Consider the following 22,291-nt stretch of genomic DNA (forward strand, 5'->3'; position numbering starts at 1 on the left):
CGGTTCACCTCGACAGGAGCTCAGAGCACACATGACGTGATGCAGACGATGCGTCTAGAAGTGTGAGCCGAGGGCAGGTTGTGGGGAGCGCTGAGGCTGAATGGCTTTCCTCCAGTGACAGGGAAGACCCCTGAGAGGCTAGGAGCCACTTTATTAACGGGAGGGAGCCCATCCCCCAAACTGGGCTGCTCTGGGGGAGGAGGGGAGTTAAATCGGGGCATGTGGAGTCTGAGTCAGAGAGGCCAGGGAAGCAGCCAGAACCGCCTCTGCTCCGCGGGCCACAGCGAGGTCTTGAGAACAGACCCCCAGGAGGATGGGACTTATCACCAAATCCTGTCCCTGCTGGAGGCCCCACCAGGGCCGAGAAGGGAACAAAGCGTGGGACAACACAGCTAGCCTGGGGGGGGGGGGGGGGCAGGTGTTAGCTCAAACAGTCTTCTACAATAGAGATATTTATCGCCATATATGGAAGGAAAACTTCTAGGGAAAAGAAGGAAGAAAAAAAAAAAGATTGGAATAGGCTTAAAGCAAAAAAGAAAAAAATACCTAAAGATAGCCTAAACAAAACACACCCAGCCCTTAGCGCCTGCCTCGCTGTCTGCTGGCCATATGGTGTGCGATAAGCCAGAGCGCTTTTATTTACCTTCCGTCAATGTCTGCAAAGCTGAGAGCCAGCCCATCGAGAAGGTTCCACTTGCAGCAGAGGCTACACCAAGCCCTCGTCCCCGGACGGCCAGCCTCCCCCCTCCAGCCCCTGCTTCAGGAGGCTGCCCCCTGCCTCTCCCTCCCCACCCTGTCGCCTGCCTCAACTCCCACAAGAGCCACGGCTCCCCCAGCCGTTCTCCCATGACGGACAAACCAGGGCCAGGCCTTCTGCCTCCTCGGCCAGCTGGGCCACACCATGGACAGACAGCCAGCTCCCCAGGGCTCGCCCTCACTGGCTCACTCTGCCATTCACCAGGGTCCTCTGCTATGGCCCAGACAACAAGAGATCAATACATTTTCTCAGTGGATATAAATCATCAGCCACCTGAGCGCCATTTAACAGGGATGCTGCTTCTTGAACCATAAAGGCCACAGAGGCACGAGCCTTCCTCAAGCATCCCACCAGCCCCATGTCCTCACGTGAGAAGACGGTCAAGTATTAATCATGTCCTAATTTCTCTAGGTCCAATGTACTAGACTGTTCTCTCGTTCCTCCCGAAGACGACCCAAATCATCACATACAGGTATGTGCTCGCACTGCCCTCCCAGGCTGCCCTCACCCTCCCCAATCTTCTGACCGCCCCCTTAGTCTCTCTTCTTGACGGCCATGGTTCTTTTGTGTTTTTAGATTTTCTTTGCCTTTTAATTCTTTTTGGGTTCTATACGCGGACACAGAAGTAAAAGAAAATGACACTTAAATATGAAAGAACTCTTTGCAATTAAATCCACAACTATATATGTTTAGCTCCAGAGGCAGGCTCCCAAGTCCACATTCCCACCCTTCCAACAGGATGCCCGGTTAAATCTGAATTTCAGATAAACAAATAATTTTTAGTATGTATATCCCATGCACTATTTGGGCTACGCTTCCACTAAAATATATACACATATACACACACACACACACACACACACATATATGTGTATATATTTTTTTATTTTTTATTTTTATTTATTTTTTTCAATATATGAAATTTATTGTCAAATTGGTTTCCATACAACACCCAGTGCTCATCCCAAAAGGTGCCCTCCTCAATACCCATCACCCACCCTCCCCTCCCTCCCACCCCCCCCATCAACCCTCAGTTTGTTCTCAGTTTTTAAGAGTCTCTTATGCTTTGGCTCTCTCTCCCACTCTAACCTCTTTTTTTTTTTTTTCTTTTTTTTTTCCCTTCCCCTCCCCCAATGGTTTCTGTTAAGTTTCTCAGGATCCACATAAGAGTGAAACCATATGGTATCTGTCTTTCTCTGTATGGCTTATTTCACTTAGCATCACACTCTCCAATTCCATCCACGTTGCTACAAAGGGCCATATTTCATTCTTTTTCATTGCCACGTAGTACTCCATTGTGTATATAAACCACAATTTCTTTATCCACTCATCAGGTGATGGACATTTAGGCTCTTTCCATCATTTGGCTATTGTTGAAAGTGCTGCTATAAACACTGGGGTACCAGTGCCTCTATGCATTAGTACTCCTCTATCCCTTGGGTCAATTCCTACCAGTGCTACTGCTGGGTCATATATATATAAATATGCTGTTTATTAGTGAATTTAACTAGGAAGGCTTTATGTTTATTTGCTAAACTCTGGCAACCTCGGCTATCAGGAAGCAGCCGGACCAACAGCCTTGGGCAGCCCTGCTCTGCCCCCCTCGTTACCCCCAGAGGCCACCACGGAAACAGCCCTGCCCCCAGCTGACACCTCATCACCTCATCATTGCTGTTCCCTGAGTGCACTTTGCAAAGGCCTGCAGGCTCTTTGTGGCCCCATCTTGAGGCCTGACATGAAGGGCAACCCTTCAACCAAAGCGAGAGGTCGCAAAGAGCCCTGAAGGAAAGCATTTGTGGAAGAGACCCAGCACGAGGAAGCCGAGGGCAGATGTCCCATCTCTGGGAAGTATGGACACACCAAGCATAGGCACTTAAAGGTGTCACAGCCTGTCCTGGGCAGCCCCCCACCCCCAAGGGCATCCACAAACTAATGTAATCTAAGACCTAGAGGCATGAGGGGCCTGGCTGGCTTAACACTTTATAAATGGCCTTCACCCGGGCCATAGGGCTGCTGGTCTGGGCGGGCCATAGGGCTGCTGGTCTGGGCAGGCCCCGGCACGAGTCCTGGCAAGAGACATAGCCCAACCCCACTGAAAAGCATCTCAGGGGCACGGACACACGGGCTCTGGGCCAGACCGAGTGCCATGGGCGTGTGGGGCATTTCTCTACATACGATCCAGAAGCATCAAGAAGCAGCTGTTACCCTCCTGCTCCAGCACCAACAACTCAATAATGGAATGAGACTCTACTCTGCGGACTATTTTTACTCTCGTCCAGAAAGCCACGGGCTAATATTAGGTTGAACTACATGAAAATACCAGTTTTGTAAGTCAAGAATGAATATTGGCAGCTACATATGGCCCAAACAAATAATAGTGCCAAGTGCCTGCTGGGAGTCAGACTCCGCCCAAGGCCCTTCAGGTATACGTGCCCACTTTAGAGACGCAGAAACTAAGACACACGGAGCTCAAAGCACCACCCAGCAGGACGCACACCAGGTCTGTGGGACTCCAAAACCCACATCCATTTTGCACCCATGTGGCCGGTTCACATGGGTCGTTCTATCTCCCGTGCTCTCTGCCCGTGGGTTGGCACCTAGCCACGGCTGCAGGATCGGGCACCACCGGGACCCCCACCCTGGCGGCACCTGTCTACACAGAGGCCGCCCTGTAGCTAATCAAAGCCCGGCGTCCGGAATTAGCAGCAAAGTGTATTTAACAAACACTCTCAAGAGGAAAAAAATACTCGAAAGTTTATTTAGAGTAAGAGGGAAAAGGGGCCAAAAAAAGCACTCCTAAAATAAACAGAAAGTAATCAAGGGATAAAACCTAGCCCAACTAGTTTTAAAATGCCTTAGCCATGACTATGCACTAACATGTAGTGGACCACTGAGGAAGCCATCAGGCACGGTGTGATCCAGCACCACTGCAGAGCCAGACACACGTGCTTCCACGGCTCTCCTCTGACAAGACCACCGAGCTTCGAAGAGGGAAGAGGACGAGAAGCCTCCCAAAAGGACAAGTCAAGGTCTGAGAGTGTCACTGGTCTCCTGGCCCACCATGACCCCCCCGCCCCTGCCTCAGAGGCTAAGACCAGCACAGTAAGATAAATAAAAGGGCTGTCGGGCTCCAAGTTGAAAAGAAAAACTGAATGCTCTCCTCCTTGTGAAATAAAGCGTCAGGAGGCAGAGCGTACGTAACACCCAACAAAAGTAGTTCCCACGAGCGTGCAACGAATACCCACAGGGATTAAGGCTTGAGAATAAAAAAGAGGACTGACCTTCACGTGGGCCACGTAGTGGTGACACATCTCCTCCATGTGGACCAGCTGCAGCTTCTCTGTGACCTGACCCACGGACTCGCCCAGCAACACAAAGTAGACCCTGGGCAATTGGCCCTTTGCCTTTTTGGCCACATCAGCCGTCAGAACGTAATTGAGGCCTGCCAATAAATAAGGTCAAGATGTCAGCAAGGACACACGCACTCAGAGAAGGCCACCTCGGTGCCCCCTCACAGGCATTTCGCACACCACCTAGCCCTCCACAGCACAGAGGACAGCCGCCCCAAGTCAACACCTTCGCGGAGAGAAGCATGCAGCCGGGGCCCTCACAGAATCAACACACACCCAGGCTGCCCCCCGCCTCCCTGGTGATGCTCTGTGTGCCACACTCCCTGGCCCCCCCTCACTTAAACCCCATGAGCTACCGACTGAGTCACCGATATACGCATCAACAATTAGCCGTACTCAACACAGCGTCCTGAAAAGGGGATACCATGGTGAACCTGTAGCCTATTACTAATATCTGCAGAAATGATCACGGCTGCACATTATCCTGATTCCTATAAAGCAACGGGACATATGCCCTACACAGGGAGCAATCACCCAGTAATTCACAGATGCTGAGTTGTGCTCTCCAAATTTTTTTTTAATATTCATTTATTTTAGTTTTTTTTTAACTTTTTTTTTTTTTTTTTTTTTTGAGACAGAGAGAGACAGAGTATGAACAGGGGAGGGTCAGAGAGAGAGGGAGACACAGAATCCGAAGCAGGCTCCAGGCTCTGAGCCGTCAGCACAGAGCCCGACATGGGGCTCGAACTCACGAACCGCGAGACCACGACCTGAGCCGAGGTCAGATGCTTAACCGACTGAGCCACCCAGGCGCCCCAATATTCATTTATTTTTGAGAGAGAGAGACAGAGTATAAGCTGCGGAAGGGGTAGAGAGAGGGAGACACAGAATCCGAAGCAGACTCCAGGCTCTGAGCTGTCAGCACAGAGCCCGACATGGGACTTGAACTCACGAGCTGTGAGATCATGACCTGAGCCGAAGTCAGACGCTTAACCAACTGAGCCACCCAGGCGCCCCTAGTCGTGCTCTCTAACTGCTACATCTCTTGGACCGTGTGCCATCAGGTCCACCCGGCACTGACTACGTGCCAGGCACTATTAAAGGCATGTGACATGGGACATGAACCGTGCAGGCAAAGCCCTGCCCTCATGGTGCTTACACTCACAGAAACTCAGACATAGGCTAAAGCTGACTTCGTTCCCAAGTAGGTGAGGATACTGATCACGTATGTATATTACAGTGCCCATCGTTCCAACAAAACCATGACCACTGTGGGGCCTGAACTCAGGCGTACTGCAATGCACTCTTGAAGACAAAAACTCCACCTATACCTGAATGTGTGATGGCAGATGGCAAAAGCAAGGGTGACACGGTCTGGAACTTAAAAAAAAAAAAAAAAAAAAAGTTGGTTACAATATAGGGCCACCTGGGTGGCTCAGTCAGTTAAGCAACCTACTCCGGCTCAGGTCATAATCTCACAGTTCAGATGTTCGAGCCCCGTACGGGGCTCTCTGCTGTCAGCACGGAGCCTGGAGCCTGCTTCGGATCCTCTGTCCCTCTCGCTCTCTTCCCTTCCCCCACTTGTGTGTGCTCTCTTTCTCTTTCAAAAATAAAAAAACATCCAAAAAAAAAAAAAAAAAAAAGATGGTCACAACATAGAAGGCACATTGGACAAACCCAAAAGGCTTTACTTCCATTAGTTCAGAGTAAGTAACCCTACAACAATGTGTTTTATTTGGCAAATAAGGCTGTGGGGTCAATGGACCCAGCTCGCTGCTTTTCTGCACCACAGAACCCTGCTTCAGAGGTCAGTCCTCTGTGATACTTTTTATTTTTTAACTGCTTTGGGGATTCAGGGGGATGTGGCGTTTTTCAAGTGAGAGAGAGGGAACGTTCTGTCCCCAAAATTACCAGATGAGGCCACGGGAAACAATGCCCATGCCCTGTCTCCACAAACCAGCCCCTCAGAACCTGGGGCTCTCGCACCGGTAATAAGCACTCACATCTGCCCACATTTAAGTCTGTGAAGCAGGGCAGCAGGGATGACTCTGGCTTTTAATAGCATCAAAGGGATCAGCCACCAGGGTACGTACAAGCAAGGAGGGAGGAAAGTGACCGGGACAGGCATTCTGCAGCTGCCACAGGGCGTATTTTTGACGCGTGTAATGGTTTTCCTGGGCCTCTGCCATCTCAGGGATCTTCCCATGCCCCCTGGCAGATTCCTGGTCAGCAAGGGCCGGTCTGCCCCAACTTGTTTATTTCGGCAAACGGCCGATTGCCAAGGCCAGGCAGGGTCACCAGTGGGACCTGAGACCTGGATACTCGCAGGCAATATTATGAAGGAAAGAATGCATTGTGGGAAAGGAATGTGACAGAGCAAACATGGAGCCCAGATGAGAGTCACACACCGACTCCCTCAGTGACAGCAGGCAGCGAGGTGGACACGCAGAATGCCGAAGCTTTGGGGCAATCTGGGGACCATCCAGCTCAAAACCTTCATTTTTCAGATATACAACTGAGTCTCCAAAAAGGGAGCCAGACTTGCTCCTGGCCAGAGGGCCATCCACCACAAAGCTGAATCTAGAACTCTCCTAACCTCCAGGGTAGGGCTATTCCAACCACACTGGTGCTTGGGGTATTTTTCACATTTTCTGACCAAAAAAAAAATAAAAGGCAAAACAAAAAGTCACATTTTTTGCATGCACACACAGCAGAACCAAACACACACAATGATCCAGAACTGAACTCTGGCCCACTTGTTTTCTACTGATCGCAATTTCCCTGGGCAACAGCCAAACAGTGGGAAAGGACACGTATAAATGGACTGAGTTTGCACCTTCTGTTCCAGGGCTAGAGATGGGCACTGCTGGAAGACAAGCCAGGCCATGGCCAGGCAAACCAACATGGCGGTGGGAAGCTGCTGAGTGGGCCTCGTCCCGGGCAGCGCCCTCCCTGGCCTTCCTCCCGGGTGGGAGAGCTGCCCTCTCTTAGGAAGGGTGGGCATGGGGAGAAGACAGCGTGTGAACCCTCTTGCCAGCGATGAGCTAGCTGAGCTCAGAGAAAGTCTGGGTAGAAATGATCCCAGGAAGACGGAGAAGACAGTATCAGTGCCCCACCCACATCCTCTTGGCTCGTCCCATTCCTCTGCTGCCAGCCCAGCTTGCACCCTCACCCCCTTTCCTGAGAGCTTTCTCTGGTGGCCCCGCCCACACGCATGGCAGACCAGAAGTGCCAGAGAACCCAGGTCCCCGCCACAGTCCCTCATCCCTTGGCTGGGGTAACTCTGAGGGTGCTCCACACCGACTCTCAGGGCTCCCCAGCAGGACGCAGCTCCAGCTGCCTGCAGCGATAACTTGTTCAACAACACACCTTCTGTGCGGCTGCTGTGATGGTTGGTTTGTTTTCAACCTTTTTTGAGAGACAGAGAGGCAGAGCGTGAGCAGGGGAGAGACAGAGAGAGAGGGAGCCACAGAACCGGAAGCAGGCTCCAGGCTCCGAGCTGTCAGCACAGAGCCCGACGCGGGGCTCGAACTCAAACTGTGAGATCATGACCTGAGCCAAAGGTGGACGTTTAAGCGACTGGGCCACCTAGGCGCCCCTGTGATGGTTTATTTTATGTGTCAACTTGACTAGGCTTCACTACCCAATCTAGACGTCATTGCAAACGTATTTTTAAATGAGATTACAGTCAATTCAGTAGACTCTGAATAAAGATTGCCCTCCACAATGCGGGTGGGCCTCATCGGATCAAAGACCTTATGAGAAAAAGACAAAAGTCACCCCAAAAGAAGGAATTCTACTTTCAGACCGCCTCCACACTCCAGTGTTACTACACACACAGTCTATTGGTTCTGTTTCTCCGCAGAACCCTGATGGGCATCGCTGCCTTCCTTTCTTGTCTCACTGTCACACTTTCCTACCCGTCCTCGCTGGGACTGATCATCACCCGGGTCAACCACGTGCGCTCGAATCCTTGACTCACGGGTCTGCTTCTGGGAGAATCCGAATTAAGATGGGGCAGCTCAGGAAAGGGGATTGGATTCAACCTTCAGTGTGGGCCAAGCACGGTGCTGGATACTTTTCAAACACCTGTGAAACCCCATCTCGCCATGGACTCTCCGACCCGATAGATCCCTCTTACGACTCAAGGGGGGGACAGAGACAACTCACAGTTACTAGAAACTGAGCTGAGGACCATGACCGCTGCTCCGCTCCAGGCAGAGCGCGGGCATGCCAACACGTTCACCTATCAGATTTTTTCTAAACTGTTAAAATATACAGTCACAGACAGACCGAATTATCCAATTCGCCAAGCACGATCGTTCTGGAAGCTTTTCATCTTTAGAACCGCCTGCTTAATGTCTCTCCTTGATTTAAAATTTACTTTGACATTTTAAATCACACAAAAAGAAGTCGGCTCCATATCAAACTCTCTCGTCTAGAAGAAAGCCACCACAAGACTCACCATGGGAAGCCCAGCCCAAGGGAGGAGGGTCGACCCTAGCTACCAGCGTGGCAGGAAGTAGTGCAGATCATTCTGGAGCCCCGAATTCGACTGGCAGTTCTAAACAGTACCGACCCCAAGAGTATCTGAAAGGGAGTCCCTGAGAAGTGGATGAGATCCCAGAGAAGCAGCCAATCAGCTGGCGTGGTTCAGCCCGTGGGAGGGTGGCCGCCCCTAATGCAAGCCAGGCCAGCCAGCCCCCATCCCGGGGAGGGTGCTGGTTCTGATTAGCGCCTGCTCCCACCACACGGTCCACATCTTCAGGTTTTCCTTCTGGCAGCTTGTGTCCATGCCATGTCGAATGATGTCATGTTGATGGAAAAGCTGACCAGCCCCAAGTCATGTTTCAGCCTCCTCCTTTCCCTGCCCCCAGCTGGCTCCTAAGGGCCCCCCATGTTGGCCCGGGCCAGGAGGGAGCCAGATGTCTCACATCAACTCAGCTCTGCTAGGTCCCAGCAAGGTTTTGATTCATTCCCATTCTCCATCACAACATGGTTTCAGCTGTGAAATTCTACTAATAAATCCTCCTTCCAGACTTACAGAGCTTCCCTCGGAGTCTCCCAAGAGAAGGGGGAAAAAAAGGATATTTCCCCCTTTACTAGCTTTCATAAGCTTTCTCTCCATCCCATAAAGGAATGAGGTGGTAATTATTAGACGAGGTGACCCCATTCCTCATATAACATGGATTTGCCTCATTACCCCATCTCTGTGCTTCTCAAGAGACCACAAGGAGCTCAGAGAATGTTCTCTGTGTGCAAATACTCTCTGGAGGGGACACACCCCCTAAAGCCAGAGGAAGGGTCTGGGGACAACCCTACTTCTGCTACTGGCTTGGATGACCTGGTGCCATCTCTCAGGACCTGGAGGGAGGGCAGGCACCCCTGCTTGCTCACAGCTCTGCTGAGAGCCACGGAAACCAGGGGCGCCAGATCGGAGCACAAAACACAACCACTTCGGGCTCATCCTCTCCTGGTTTTCATTTAGCACGCTGGTGAGAGTCCAGAATTGTCGGCTGGATCCTTAGCCTCCAGAGACCGACAAGCGCATTTAGGCATCAGCCTGGTCAGGCGGTAGGTAGAGGCTCAGCCCGTGGGTAAGGGCAGGACCCTTCAGGCACAGTGCTCACCACCCTTACTTACAGCAGCCAGGAGGCTCCGAGGAGTGAAAATCTGCTCCCCAGGCCAGGAATGAAGTCAGCAATAAGACCTGGGATGGGCAGAACTCTTGTTTTCAACCGCTTGGTGAAGGAAGTTATAAATCCGTTCTCTGAACCTCTGCCGTTGGGTGTGCGCCTGCACCCCAGCACTGAACTTGGGGCCTACCGCACAGAGGGACCCAGACGCGTGGGTCTGGGAGCGAGGGAGCAGGGGCGGTTTTTGTCTGCCTCCTTCCCTGCAGCCAGAGTGCAAGCTCAGTGAGGGCCAGGGCTCGGCCTGGCCTCTGCCTTGCTGCCAGGGAATGCACAGTGTGGCACTCCTAGGAACTTAGTAACTGTTGAACGGCCCAGCAGGTGCCTCGGTAACTCCACGTGACTGGCCATCTGCTGCCCCAGTTCCCAAAGCTGCTGTCTCTCAGCTCCAGACCCCCCTGCTCCGCGATGCTGGGTCTGGGGCTCTCCAAACCTCATTTCTGCTTTGCCAGCAGTTCTGTGGGAGGCTCTACCCGGATGGACAGCTCGAGGGAGGCTGCAAGGCTGGTGGACGGAGAAGGGACTGTATCATCTCCCTGCCTGCTTCCTACTCCTATCAGCTTCACCCAGCGACAGATTTCCCCAGCAGCTGGTTCCAACAGCACTTTAATACCAATCTCAGTTTTCCCCCCCTGCACCCCTCGGAGTCACTGCCAGCACCAGCTAGGGCCCTTCTCCGAGGTTTAGGTCCCCAGGTCTGCAGGGTCCCTTCTCTGAGCTTCTAGGTTTTTTAAATTAAATTAAAAAAATTTTTTTTTGAGAGAGAAAAGGAGAGCAAGTGGGGGAAGGACACAGAGAGAGGGAGACACAGAAGCCGAAGCAGGCTCCAGGCTCCGAGCTGTCAGCACAGAGCCTGATGTGGGGCTCGAACTCACGGACCGGGAGACTACGACCTGAGCTGAAGTTGGACACCCAGGCGCCCCCTGAGCTTCTAGGTTTTGACAACCCCAAGGAAGCATTTCACCCCAAGTGTGACCTTTTCCCTCTGTCTGCCTGACCGGTGGTTCTCAGGTCTAAGCCACGTGGAGGCTTGCTAAATTCCAGGGGCCGGGCCCCGCCCTCAGTGTTGGATTCAGTCGGAACGTAGATCCGGACATCCCACGGGCTACAACTGGACTGGGGACCACACCGGGCACCCACCTGGTGCCGACCCAGAAGTGGGGGGCTGCTTCCTACAGTTACCAGCAGGCCCTTCATGACCTGCTTTGCCAGTTCCCAATGTTAAATTCTGTTGCAACAGCTGGATCCTGCCGCGACAGGGGCCACAGCAGTGCCACCCCTCCCGAGAGCCTGTGTCGTCCCCACAGTACTGCCAGGGACCACCCCTGCCCCTCCAGGGGCTCGGCAAACCAGCTGGCCCCGAATCCTCCGGAGAGCAAGTGGGAGCTGTGGTTTTCCACTGCTAACGCAGAAAACGAAGGGGAGAATGGCGTCCCTTCTCTATGCACGTGCTGGAGCCCCATCAGGTCCTCAAGGACAGAAGAAACCAGAGGCAAGACTCTTAAAGTAAGACGAAGTTCCTATAGCTCCCAAAACCACGCCGAGGGAGGCCCTGTGGCAAAGCTGCCAGCAGCTGGATTATGCCCTCACAGCCATTCAGAAGTCCCGAGCACACCACGGGTGCCTGTTTATCGCACCGCGCCAGCCGCACGGCCCCAACGCGGCCGGTTCTAGGGACAAGACACAGCCCCGGATACGCAGACCTTGAGAGGTGCCTGGAAGGTGGGCCCGAGGAAGGCTTCATTTGCCAGGCAGCCCGGGGCCAGAACCACCACCAGCAAGGCTCCTGCACAGCCTCCGGCTCTGGGCTCCCAAGGCGCGGGCCAGGCCGTGACCATGACACTGAGCCTGGAAAGCTGGAGGATGGCGGTGCCCCCACCCCTCCACCACCTGGAGACCAAGGACCCAATCTTCCTGACCACGCAGGGCCAAGGCGCTGTCTTCCGTGCTGGGCTCGGGGACACCCCGGGGCAGTGCGACCCACACAAGCTACCTCCCACCTCCCTGATTTCTATCACATTTCCATAGCGGCTGCCCATTTCTCCTTCCTCAAGTCTCTCCATATTCCACTGCTGGCTCGTCTTTTACCGGATTTCAGCAAAGACAGAGACACAGCACATTTCCCTGAATGCCAGGGGAGGACAAAGAAAAACAGAATGTGGTTATTTTCTGCACTGCCCTGCCAATACCAAAATTCTCCAGTTGTCATCATCATGAAGCCCCAGCCTTAAACAGGCGTGAGGGAAGACCCGCTTAGATTGTAAAGGGATGTCTGGGTTCATCAATGAGCCCATGTGGCTGACGGAGGCCAAGGAAGCGAGCTGAGCGGGACAGCACTCTGCTACTTGACGTCCAGCACCTGCTTCTGCTGCCCGCCAGGGGCACTGCCGTGTGCCCCCCAACTGCCCGTTTCGCTCCTTATTCCCTGACACTTCAAGGGTCACGGTGAAGCCTAGACTTCATTAAAATTCTCCCTCGAGGTCAATGAAAAGGGGCCCCAGTGACCGGAGCCCAGAAAGGCCCACTGGTGGGGAGCAGCACGAGAAGACAGCCAGGTCTCCTCCTGGCTCAGCCATGAACTTCAAATCAGGGTTTTCTCTACTACCTTTCTTGTGCTCTGAAATCCCTCTTGCTCAGAACTTACATCTTGGGCTTCTTCTCCTCTCTTCCTGCTCTGCCAAATTACCTTCCGTTTCACCCTAACAGTGAGGTCATTAAAGAGCCTGGGAATTGTGTATGCTGCTTCAGGATCGAGAGATAGAAACTCTGCGATTCCCATTAGAAGCTCCACGAGAATATGCTTGGCACATGTCGGGCCACAATAAACATTTGTCGAATGAACACACACAAGAACTATTAATCACTTGCTTATTTTAGAGTTCTAGAAGAGTTCTGCTTATTTTTATGCACACCAACATTAACCTTCAACTCAGCAATTCTTTTATAACATTCTTTAATAGAGTCCAACTACATCAGGAGTTGGTAGTTGATAGAACACACATCATCTAATTAGGCAGAGGACACAGGAGTCCCAGGACCAATAGAAAAAAAAAATTTCTTCCCTAGAGACTGAGGTTTTAAACAATTCGTTTTTGGAAAGCAAAACTAAGTGTCATCAGACCAGGATTCAATTCCTGGCTTCACCGATAGCTATGTGATCCTGACAGAGCAATTTTCTCATTGAGCATGATCTTTTCCTCCCTGGGCTACACATAAAACGTTTGTTATTCCTCTGTCACCAACCAAGTCTCAAGTTCATGGTATGTACACCCAATTTTGAAATTTCTAAGTTCTTCTAAAAAATATTTACATGAAAAAGTTCAAGGTTTGATTGCAGAACTTACTCAATCCACCTGAAGATCAAGATAAAGTACCAATGAGACCCTTAGCCTAGAAGGATTAGCCCACTGTTGAATAAGGCAGAGCATTCAAGGTGCAGTTGGGAAATGGACCAGCACACGGAAGCGTATTTCTGCATGTCTGGGTTTGTGTTGGCACGTGCACGCACACACACACACACACACACACACACACACTCCAGCAGCACTTCTCGAACATAAATGTGCACACGGGTCTTGTGGGACCTTATGAAAATGCAGATTCTGATTCTGAGGTCTAGCGCAAAACCTGAGATTCTGCATTTATAACAAGCTCCCAGAGAGGCTGGTACTGCTGGGGCCAGGGACCAGTGTGAGTAGGGAAGGAAGATAACTTGATCCTAAAAATGTCTAAGAAGGGGCGCCTGGGTGGCTCAGTCGGTTAAGCATCCGACTTCAGCTCAGGTCATGATCTCGCGGTGAGTTCAAGCCCCGCATCAGGCTCTGTGCTGACAGCTCTGAGCCTGGAACCTGCTTCAGATTCTATGTCTCCCTCTCTCTCTGCTCCTTTCCCACTCACATTCTGTCTCTGTCTCTCTGTCTCTGTCTCTCTCTCTCTCTCAAAAATAAACATTAAAAACATTTTGGGGGGACGCCTGGGTGGCTCGGTCGGTTAGGTGTCCGACTTCAGCTTGGGTCATGATCTCATGGTTCGTGGGCTGGAGCCCCGCGTCGGGCTCTGTGCTGACAGCTCAGAGCCTGGAGCCTGCTTCAGATTCTGTGTCTCCCTCTCTCTCTCTCTGCCCCTCCCCACTCGTGCTCTGTCTCTCTCAAAAATAAATAAATGTTTAAAAAAAATTTTTAAATGTCTAAGAAAGGCAGTAAGTCCAGGTCCTTATTGTGTTGTGGGTTATTTTTTTCCTAGAACTCTGTTTTCTATTATTAAATCAGCCTTTCAAATAAAAACAAAGCACCTATTGATCTGCACAGCTAACTGCTCCAGATTCGTGTCCTTCAGGTGATCACACACTGAGTTCTCCTCCACACGGAGCCCATCCTGTTCGAGGGCTTGGTGCCGTCTCTGGAGCTGGGCTAGCAAGCTGGCCTTCCCCAGCCAGAGACACACGGCAGGGCTGGGGGTCTCTGTCCAATCATCCGAAGCCGACAAAGCAGCTCCCCCTCTTTTGCAGGCCTAAGCCTCCGTAAACCTCAGCATCCCAATCTTACCATCGACCCGTGGTCTCAGATTCCTCAGGCTTAAGGCCCTGACATCTGGTGGTGCCACAGGCTCAGGGGAAGTCTCCAAATACCCACCACTCCTTTTTTCTAACTGAATGGAATGTTCTGTAAGGGCCAGGCTCTAGGCACTACCTTTCCACAAGTCCCACTGGCCTGTGACACCTGTGGCCCAGTGAGGTTTCAGTCTGGTCACACGTGTGGGGAAAGGATGCTTGGGGTCAAATGTTATTCGCTCTAGAGCTGGATGTTATGCTAAACAGGGGAACTATGGGAAGCAGAAAAAAGCAAGAACCCCAGAGGGAAAGGGTATCCGGCCTGCGTGCCTGCTGCCCGCAAAACCAGTCGGAATGCACAGGGAGGGCAAAGAATCCAGAAGAACCCATCAGCAGCCACAATCCCACAAGCCCACGCCAGCCAAGGTGGCCTCCTGAGCCCTCGCTCAGTGGCTCATTACCAATTTCTCCTGGAACACGCTTGCCGTGGAAGCTGAAGCAGGCGGTGACATTCAGGCAGTTCACAGGCTGCAGCCCATCGTGACACTGAGGCGCCGTGATGTTGATGGAGGCCGGGAGGAAGATGGAGACATCCACCGTGATGACGGGTCTCGCCCTGCATGTCGAGAGGTGGAGGTGACTTAGTCATGCTCTCTCGGAACCAAACAAGAACTAACCAGGCGAAAGAAATCCTAGGCCTTCAGCCCAGCATTTAATTAAAGCATGAAATTACCCATGAGGGAAGGGCCAGTGTGCCCCGTAAATACTTTTTCCTGGTTTTAGAAGTGGTTTATTTCCTAATAAATTAATGGTTAGCTTCCCAGTAATAAAGGCAAGTCAGTTGTTAATAAAACACATCTGGTTGAAGCCATAAATGAACTGCCAGATGTTGGGTGATTATTTAAAATTTCACCAATTAAGTTCCGATTTCCATTTTATTAGAAAGATAGTAATATATTTAAGAGGAGTTCCTACAGCGGATGCCAGGGCTGGAGACAGAGATGCACCATGGGGAATCCCCCAAAGCATGTACTGTCATTGGGAACAAGAACTACAGAGTTCCAGTCCCATCCGCTGGGTCAAACCTCCCCCTCCATTTACTCCCCTCAATTCATCAAGTATTTTTCTAAAAGAACCTGATTCATGGAGTCCCAGCTGGTAACAGCAAAGCACTTCAGAGCTGAAGAAATCAACCGCTGGCCTCAGGAGCCAGTGAAACCCCATAAACATCCGCACTCTTATCGCCAACATGGACCACCCTCAACCCCCCACCCTGTGCTTACTGGATGCACAGCATCCCTGCTGTGCCCCCCGTGGATCCCCAGGGTCACCCAGGGAAAGCCGAGTGACTCCCACCATTCCATTCTCCTTGTAAACACCTGCTCAGGCACGGTTCACCTAAGCGGGTGGCTTAACCTTCTTCCCTCCAGGGCTCACAAAGAGATCCTCTTACCTCTAGGGAGCCCCGGCCTTCATGCCACTGGGGTGACATAACAAGATTAAGGGGCTTTAGTGGCTTGTGAACAATGACCTCCCTTGTGTGCAAAGATCCTGCGGAGCGCCCGCGGTGACAAGACAGATGGGAAAGAAGAACACAACTCTCAGAGACACAAGTATTAAGGAAGACCTCGGAGAAAGAGGGAAGGAGGGAGACACGAGGCCCAGAGGGGGGAGGGGTTTTCATTGCTGCCACCACTGCCATGGATGTGGGCCAAGATCAGGACAGCTGTGACAAGTACAAGGGAACTGTGGGTCTCCCAGAGCAAATCCAGCTGAGAGGCCGGCAGAAGTCAGACAACAGCAGTGCCTGAGAGAAATACAATGTGCTGGGGCCTTCCAACTTTCTTCTGGGTTCATCCTGAGAAGATGCTATAAATAACTTAGAAAACAAATGGCCTGCTCTTGGTCAGTGTGTTTGTACAAATGCCAGAGACACTCTCTAAAGCCCCAGGGGTCCTTCTACAGCCAGCTTGCCTTCCCCCTCCCAGGAGGCCTTCCCGAAGACCCCTGGTAGTTGGGTCCCCTCCCCCACGGCCCCAGCACTATATTCACACCTCACCTCACTTATTAATGAAGTTTCTTATCTATTTCCAAACCTGCCCCACCAGCCTGCAGGCCCCTTAAGGGCTAGGATCCCAGCAAATTCATCCTGACATCCTCAGGATAGGTGTTCAAAATCCCTACGTGTTAAATGGGTACCAACTTCACTCTAGGCCAAGGTGCTGAAAACCACAGGAGGGCCTCAAGTTTCATACAACTGACACAGGCACCAGGGAGAGCTGGTCTCCACCCCATGAAAGCCTCCACCCTGCCCAGGGCACATCCTGCCTGGTCACCACATGGAAGAAAGGCCTTTCTGCCTCCCACCATCCCAGGGGCCACCGTGTCGGGGAGGCCGCCTGGTCCTTCCTCACAGCAGAGCCCTGCAGAGGACGGCAGGGTGAGCCATCTGGCGAACTGACAGGGACATGGACAGAGGCTATCAACGCAGAATCCTCTAACGTGAGGACAAGGACCTTCAGAAGCACACGTCCCACCAACATCAGATCGGGCCCTCGAACCTGTTTCAATTCCAAGAATCGTCTTTGGACCACAGAAAGCCCCAAAATCTCTCCTGAACTCTCTCACCATTTCCTTTGAACTTAAGTGGCACAGAAAGAGTAGCCTATCACCCTGACACATGCCCTGCCCTCCCAAGCTAATCTGAGAAGGCAAACTCACGCAGGGCAGAGCTGGGCCAGCCTCGGAGAGAAAAGCAAAGGGGCACCCAAGGACAGCACTGCAAAGGCTTCCAAGACTTTAAAGTTTATTTATTTTGAGAGAGAGAGAGAGAGCGCCCCCACACACACACAATGGGGGAGAGGCAGAGAGAGAATCTCAAGCAGGCTCTGCACGGTCAGCGTGAAGCCCGATGCGGGGCTCGAACCCACGAACCGTGAGATCATGACCTGAGCTGAAGTCAGATGCTTAACCAGCTGAGCCACCCAGGCGCCCCAAGACTTTATTTCTAAAAAGCTGGTGGCTGGAATACTTCTGATGACTCTTGACAGTTCAGATCCTGATACAGATGGTCCCTGACTTATGATGGTTCGACTTAATGATTTTTCTACTTGATGAAGGGGCGAAAGCCATGTGCATTTAATAGAAACTGAACTTTGAATTGTGAATTTGGGTCTTTTTGCATGCTGGTGCTATGTGGGATGATCGTGTGGGGACCAGTGGGTGCAGCTCCTAGGGTCAGCAACCAGTCACGAGAGAGCCAGATCTTCTGTACCCACATGGCCATTCTGATGGTCGCTCTCCGTAGAGTTCAATAATTTGCGTGAGATAATCAACACTGTGCTATCAAATAGGCCTTGTGTTGGATCATTCTGCCCAACCTTCAGCAAATGTAAGTGCTCTGAGCACAGTCAACGTAGGCTAGGCTAAGCTGTGATGTTCAGGAGGTTTCAGGCAGTAAATGCATTTCCACTCATGATATTTTCAATTTATGATGGGTTTATCATAATATTAACTCCTTCCTAAGTCAAGGTAGATCTGTATTTCACCTGTATGTACTTCCAAGCAAACAGTAAAACCAGTTAGGATGTCCTCTGATGTGGTACCGGCTCCCATCACCCCAGCTTCCAACGGGGGCAGGTGCCGCTTATGGGACAGACACAGGGGAACAGACAAACAGCCTACACCCCTGGTGGAGATGCCAGGCTACCAAACAGCCCTGGAGCTGCCTCGTCCAGGAAGCTAATGAAGGTCTAGGTACTTAAAACCAACCTCAGTAAGGTTTTTCTCTTAACGGCAGCCCAGAGGATTTCAAGCCCATACACATGTGGAGTCTCTTCCTGAGAGGCGTAAGAACGGGCGTGCTGTGTTTTGCACATATGCATGCACATGCTTGGCTTCCTTTTCGGGTCCCACCCAAACTCCGAAGTGACTCAAAGTCCACCTAAGTTGCCAGCCAGCTAGGCCCTGCCGGAGATGCCCACCTAGCTTAGCCAGCTGATGTCTCCAGACCTTCTTGCCCACGGTTGTTCAGCCACGTCCGGCAGCTCATCAGCAGATGTCACCACAGATGACCAGCCTTCCCGGCTGCTCAAACATCCTCAGCAGTCCCTCCGCCTGCCTGCTCCTCCCTGTCCCCTCTCTAACGGGCCCAGCTCACCTCTAAAGCTTTCCCCGCACTCTGAGTACCTGAAGCTCCCAGAAGAGACCCGAGGAGCTCCTCCTCGCCCACGTCCCCTGCTGAACCTTGCCCGGGGCCTGTTCCGATCCTGGAGCCCAGCTCCAAGAGGAGGTCCCTGCCACTCACAGCCTACACACATCCCACCTCCCTCCTCCCCCTTCAACCCCCACTCATCCTCGTCCTCTCCTCCCTGTCTCTTCCGGCCCCAAGGCAAGAGAGGGGTTGGGGCAAGGTTTGTATGGACAAGGGTGAAGTGAAAGGTGACCACCTCTGATTCTTGCAGGATAGAAAGGGACTCGGGAGAGCAGGGGAGGCTTCAAAGACGCTCTCAGCCTAATCCCAGAGCCAGGCGGCAATCCCATTTGCTCCTTTGTAGCCTGGCTGCTGGAAAGGAGTCAAACTCCCACCATCTGTTTTCTTGCTTCTCCTTCTCTCTCTCACCCACAGCGATCTGACTTCTGCCCCTCACTTCTGTAGACCTCCCAGAGACAAGGGCACCGCTGACCCCACACCACCACCTCTAACAGGACTCACTCTACATGGCCTCCCCTGCTGGACTCAATGCGGGCAGGTGCCCCCAACCACATAACCCTGCTCTATCATCTTCCCTGCACTGACCACAACCTACGATGATCTTCTTTTTTAAAATTAATAAAACTTCAGTGCCACTTGGTTTCCTCATCCGTAAAATGAGAATAAAAATATCTCTATCATGGAGCTGTTACAGAAACTAAGAATTAGGTGTCCCTGGGTGGCTCAGTCGGTTAAGCGTCCGACTCTTGGTTTCGGCTCAGGTCATGATCTCACAGTTCATGAGTTCAAGCCCCACACTAGTTCAAACTCCACACTGACAGCACGGAGCCTGCCTGGGATTCTCGCTCTCCTCTCTCTCTGCCCACCCCTGCACCCCCCCCCCCCACGCGCTCTCTCTCTCTCAAAACAAATAAGCTTTAAAAATTAAAAAAAAACCCTAAGAATTAAAATATGTTCTATCGACAAGAGAACCAATGAACAGACTACAGTATATTCAGTCAATGGACAGCTACTAAGTAAGGGGTAAAAAAGAACTAAACAACACACAAAGCATAGATGAGTCTCTATTGAGGGAAAGAAGCCAGAACCAAAAGGGTGTATACTACATAATTCCACTCATGTGAAATTTTAGAACAGGAAGAATTGCTCTATCAGGAGGGGGCATAACTGGGAAGAGGCAGGAAGAAACTTTCTGGACTGATGGAAATGTTCTTTATCTATTTTAAGTTTATTTATTTATTTAGAGAGACAGAGCACATGAGCGGGGGCGGGGGGGGGGGGGGGGGCAGAGATAGAGGGAGAGAGAAAGAATCCCAAGTAGGCTCTGCACGGTCAGTGTGGAGCCTGATGTGGGGCTCGAACCCGTGAACCGTGGGATCGTGACCTGAGCCGAAGTCACGAGCCGGACACTTAACTGACGGAGCCACCCAGGCTCCCAGCTATGTTACTTATCTTCATGGGGTGGCAGTTGCACGGGCAGCTACACTGGTCAAAACTCACCAAAGCAGTATGCTTCCATGGGCGGGCTCTGCTGTATGCAAATTTACCTCAATACAAAAAACAAAAAAACAAGAACCACCAAAAAGAGTTAAGGCACGTGAGTGCCTAAACAGTGCCTGGCGTGTGGTAGGTGGGCACTTCCCAAACAGTAGTTGTATCATTTGCTTGTTTATTGTTCCGCAAGGTGCACCCAGAATCAGACGCAGCTGCACCACAACAGGTCAATGATTTCAGCCGAACAAAGGAGGGCCTTCTGCTGACCACCTCGGCCGGGCAGTGCCCCGCATTCCCTCCCCTAAAGCCTCTTCTCTTGATAAGCCGTCCCGGCATTCCCCCGGAAGGACCCTGCCTTCGTCCCTGGAAGGTCTCTCCTCACCAGATTCACCCCCCCACCCCCACCCCAGGCTGGGGTCTGGGGACCCCGTCGCCGTGTAACTGCCTCACTTGACGTTGACATCCACGTGTGGGCAAAACTCCAGGAGAAGGCCGTGCGTTGCCATGAAAGAGAGGGAGAGAACACGCCCTCTGGGCCGAAGCTCACGGCTGCAAGTTTATAAAATACAAGAATGACGAAAAGGAGAATTTCCAGGATCTACCTTAAGTCAGCCGCTCCCGGTTTTGAGAGGGCCCGTTTTCAACTGCGAGAGCCGGGGATCGTGTTTTGTTCAAGAGGAGTTGCGACAAGCCAGAGCAGGCTGCTCGGGGTGACGAAGAGGGGGAGGACAGCACAGAGGCACAGGGGTGGTGGGCGAACTCAGCTTCTGAAGTGTGACTTCAGTCATCTATCTGTACATAAGCTGGCTTATCTCAGAGGAAACGGCCAACCCACAGGAAGGGTTGGTTGATGAAGAAAGCGGAGACCTAATCACCCGGCAATAATGAAAACAACCAGGGAGGCGTCATCTTAGTGAAGTCACATGCCAACATCAAGTACTGAAGGGCTGCTACGTGCAAGATACAGGATCGAGAGGCAGAATTTAGCCCAGTTTATCTAGCTGCTAACACGTATCGACCACCGGACCGTTCTTATGCATTTTGCTTGAACTACTAACTCGTACCAACTCAATGGAGTTCTACCAACCCAGTGAGGTAAGTACTGTCGTTATCCTTTTTAACGGATGAGAATACTGAGAGAGGTTACCTGACCTACCCAGGAACCCCCCTCCTGCCAAACAGAGGAGGGATTCAAATCCAGGCCATCCGCCCCCCCCCCCCCCCCCAGTTGACCCTCCTAACCTAAGGCTATCCTGCCTCCTTAACAATTTAACATTCCGAATTGCCTGGGGGTTAACTGGTTCCCTCAGAAGTTACTAAGTTCCCACCCTGGGGCACCTCATTCAAAAGGAGGCCCTGTGCCTTGCTTGCAGCCGCTGGAGACTCAGAGCAAGGCACTCAGAGGAAGGCACTGCTGAATGAGAAGAATCTGGGGTGTGCAACTACATGGCCTCTGGGATCCCTTCCAGCTCTAAGATCCTACTGGCCTGTTTTAGAAAGTCCTGCCATCAGGTTATTAACAAAACCTAAGAGCTGGCTCCCACTCCAAAGGGTAATTCTGCCTCCTCTGACTCACACAGACAGAAATCCTTGGAGATGGTTCACAGCGGGACGGCAGCCCACAGCCTCTGTAGGCGAGAGCCAGGCCACAGGGGCTCTAGGAACCCTGGGCCCGAGCTCACGAGCTCACGTCCCTCACCTTGGCCTCCGCAGGCAGTGGTGTCCTGTCCTAAGGGCAAGAGGCTCCTGGCCCCCAGGTGTCTAGGGAGTAACAGGTCGGGACTAAGAGATGGGACAGGGCAGTGCTTCAGAGCCCCCTTGAGTGTCCTGTACCCATAGGAAACGATCATATCGTGCACACGTGTTAATGAAGCAGTTGTTCAAGGCAAGAGGCAAAATCCCTAGGGCTTAAGCCACCCCAGGCTCTGTCTAGAAGCTCCAGGGATGCTACCACCTCATAGCTGCAGGCCATTCAAGGTCCACCAGTTGGAACTCTGGGATAGGAGATAAGAAGAACGAGAAAAGAAAGGCAACATCCTCACTTTCCAAGCACCCCTCGCCTCCAGGAAGAGGACAGACAGAATTACGGACTAACGGGGAATAACTCCCCTTACCACCCTACCGCCAAACTCCAGCCCCCACCACGAAGAATGGAATTCGAGAAGCATCTCACCTTAGAAGAACTACACTGTCGGACATGAAGGCTCCAACAGTCACATCTGAAAATGAGAAGTT

The 22,291-nt window shown here is 51.9% G+C and overlaps 1 protein-coding gene across 3 annotated transcripts in view; it reads right to left on the minus strand.

The window, feature by feature from the left end:
* The window catches only part of ITGA9 (integrin subunit alpha 9), a 357,855-nt gene that overhangs the window by 265,223 nt on the left and 70,341 nt on the right, over positions 1–22,291 (minus strand). For all 3 annotated transcript variants that reach the window (XM_078432512.2, XM_078432513.2, XM_078432514.2), the window contains exons 13-15: positions 22,230–22,275; positions 14,811–14,965; positions 4,039–4,199 (exon numbers count right to left, since the gene is read on the minus strand). In XM_078432512.2, the coding sequence (XP_078288638.1) occupies positions 4,039–4,199; positions 14,811–14,965; positions 22,230–22,275 (362 nt within the window). The remainder of the gene's footprint in view (positions 1–4,038; positions 4,200–14,810; positions 14,966–22,229; positions 22,276–22,291) is intronic.

This window comes from Panthera onca, chromosome C2 (genome assembly GCF_046562875.1).
Source record: "Panthera onca isolate mPanOnc1 chromosome C2, mPanOnc1 haplotype 2, whole genome shotgun sequence".
NCBI classification, from domain to species: Eukaryota; Metazoa; Chordata; class Mammalia; order Carnivora; family Felidae; genus Panthera; species Panthera onca.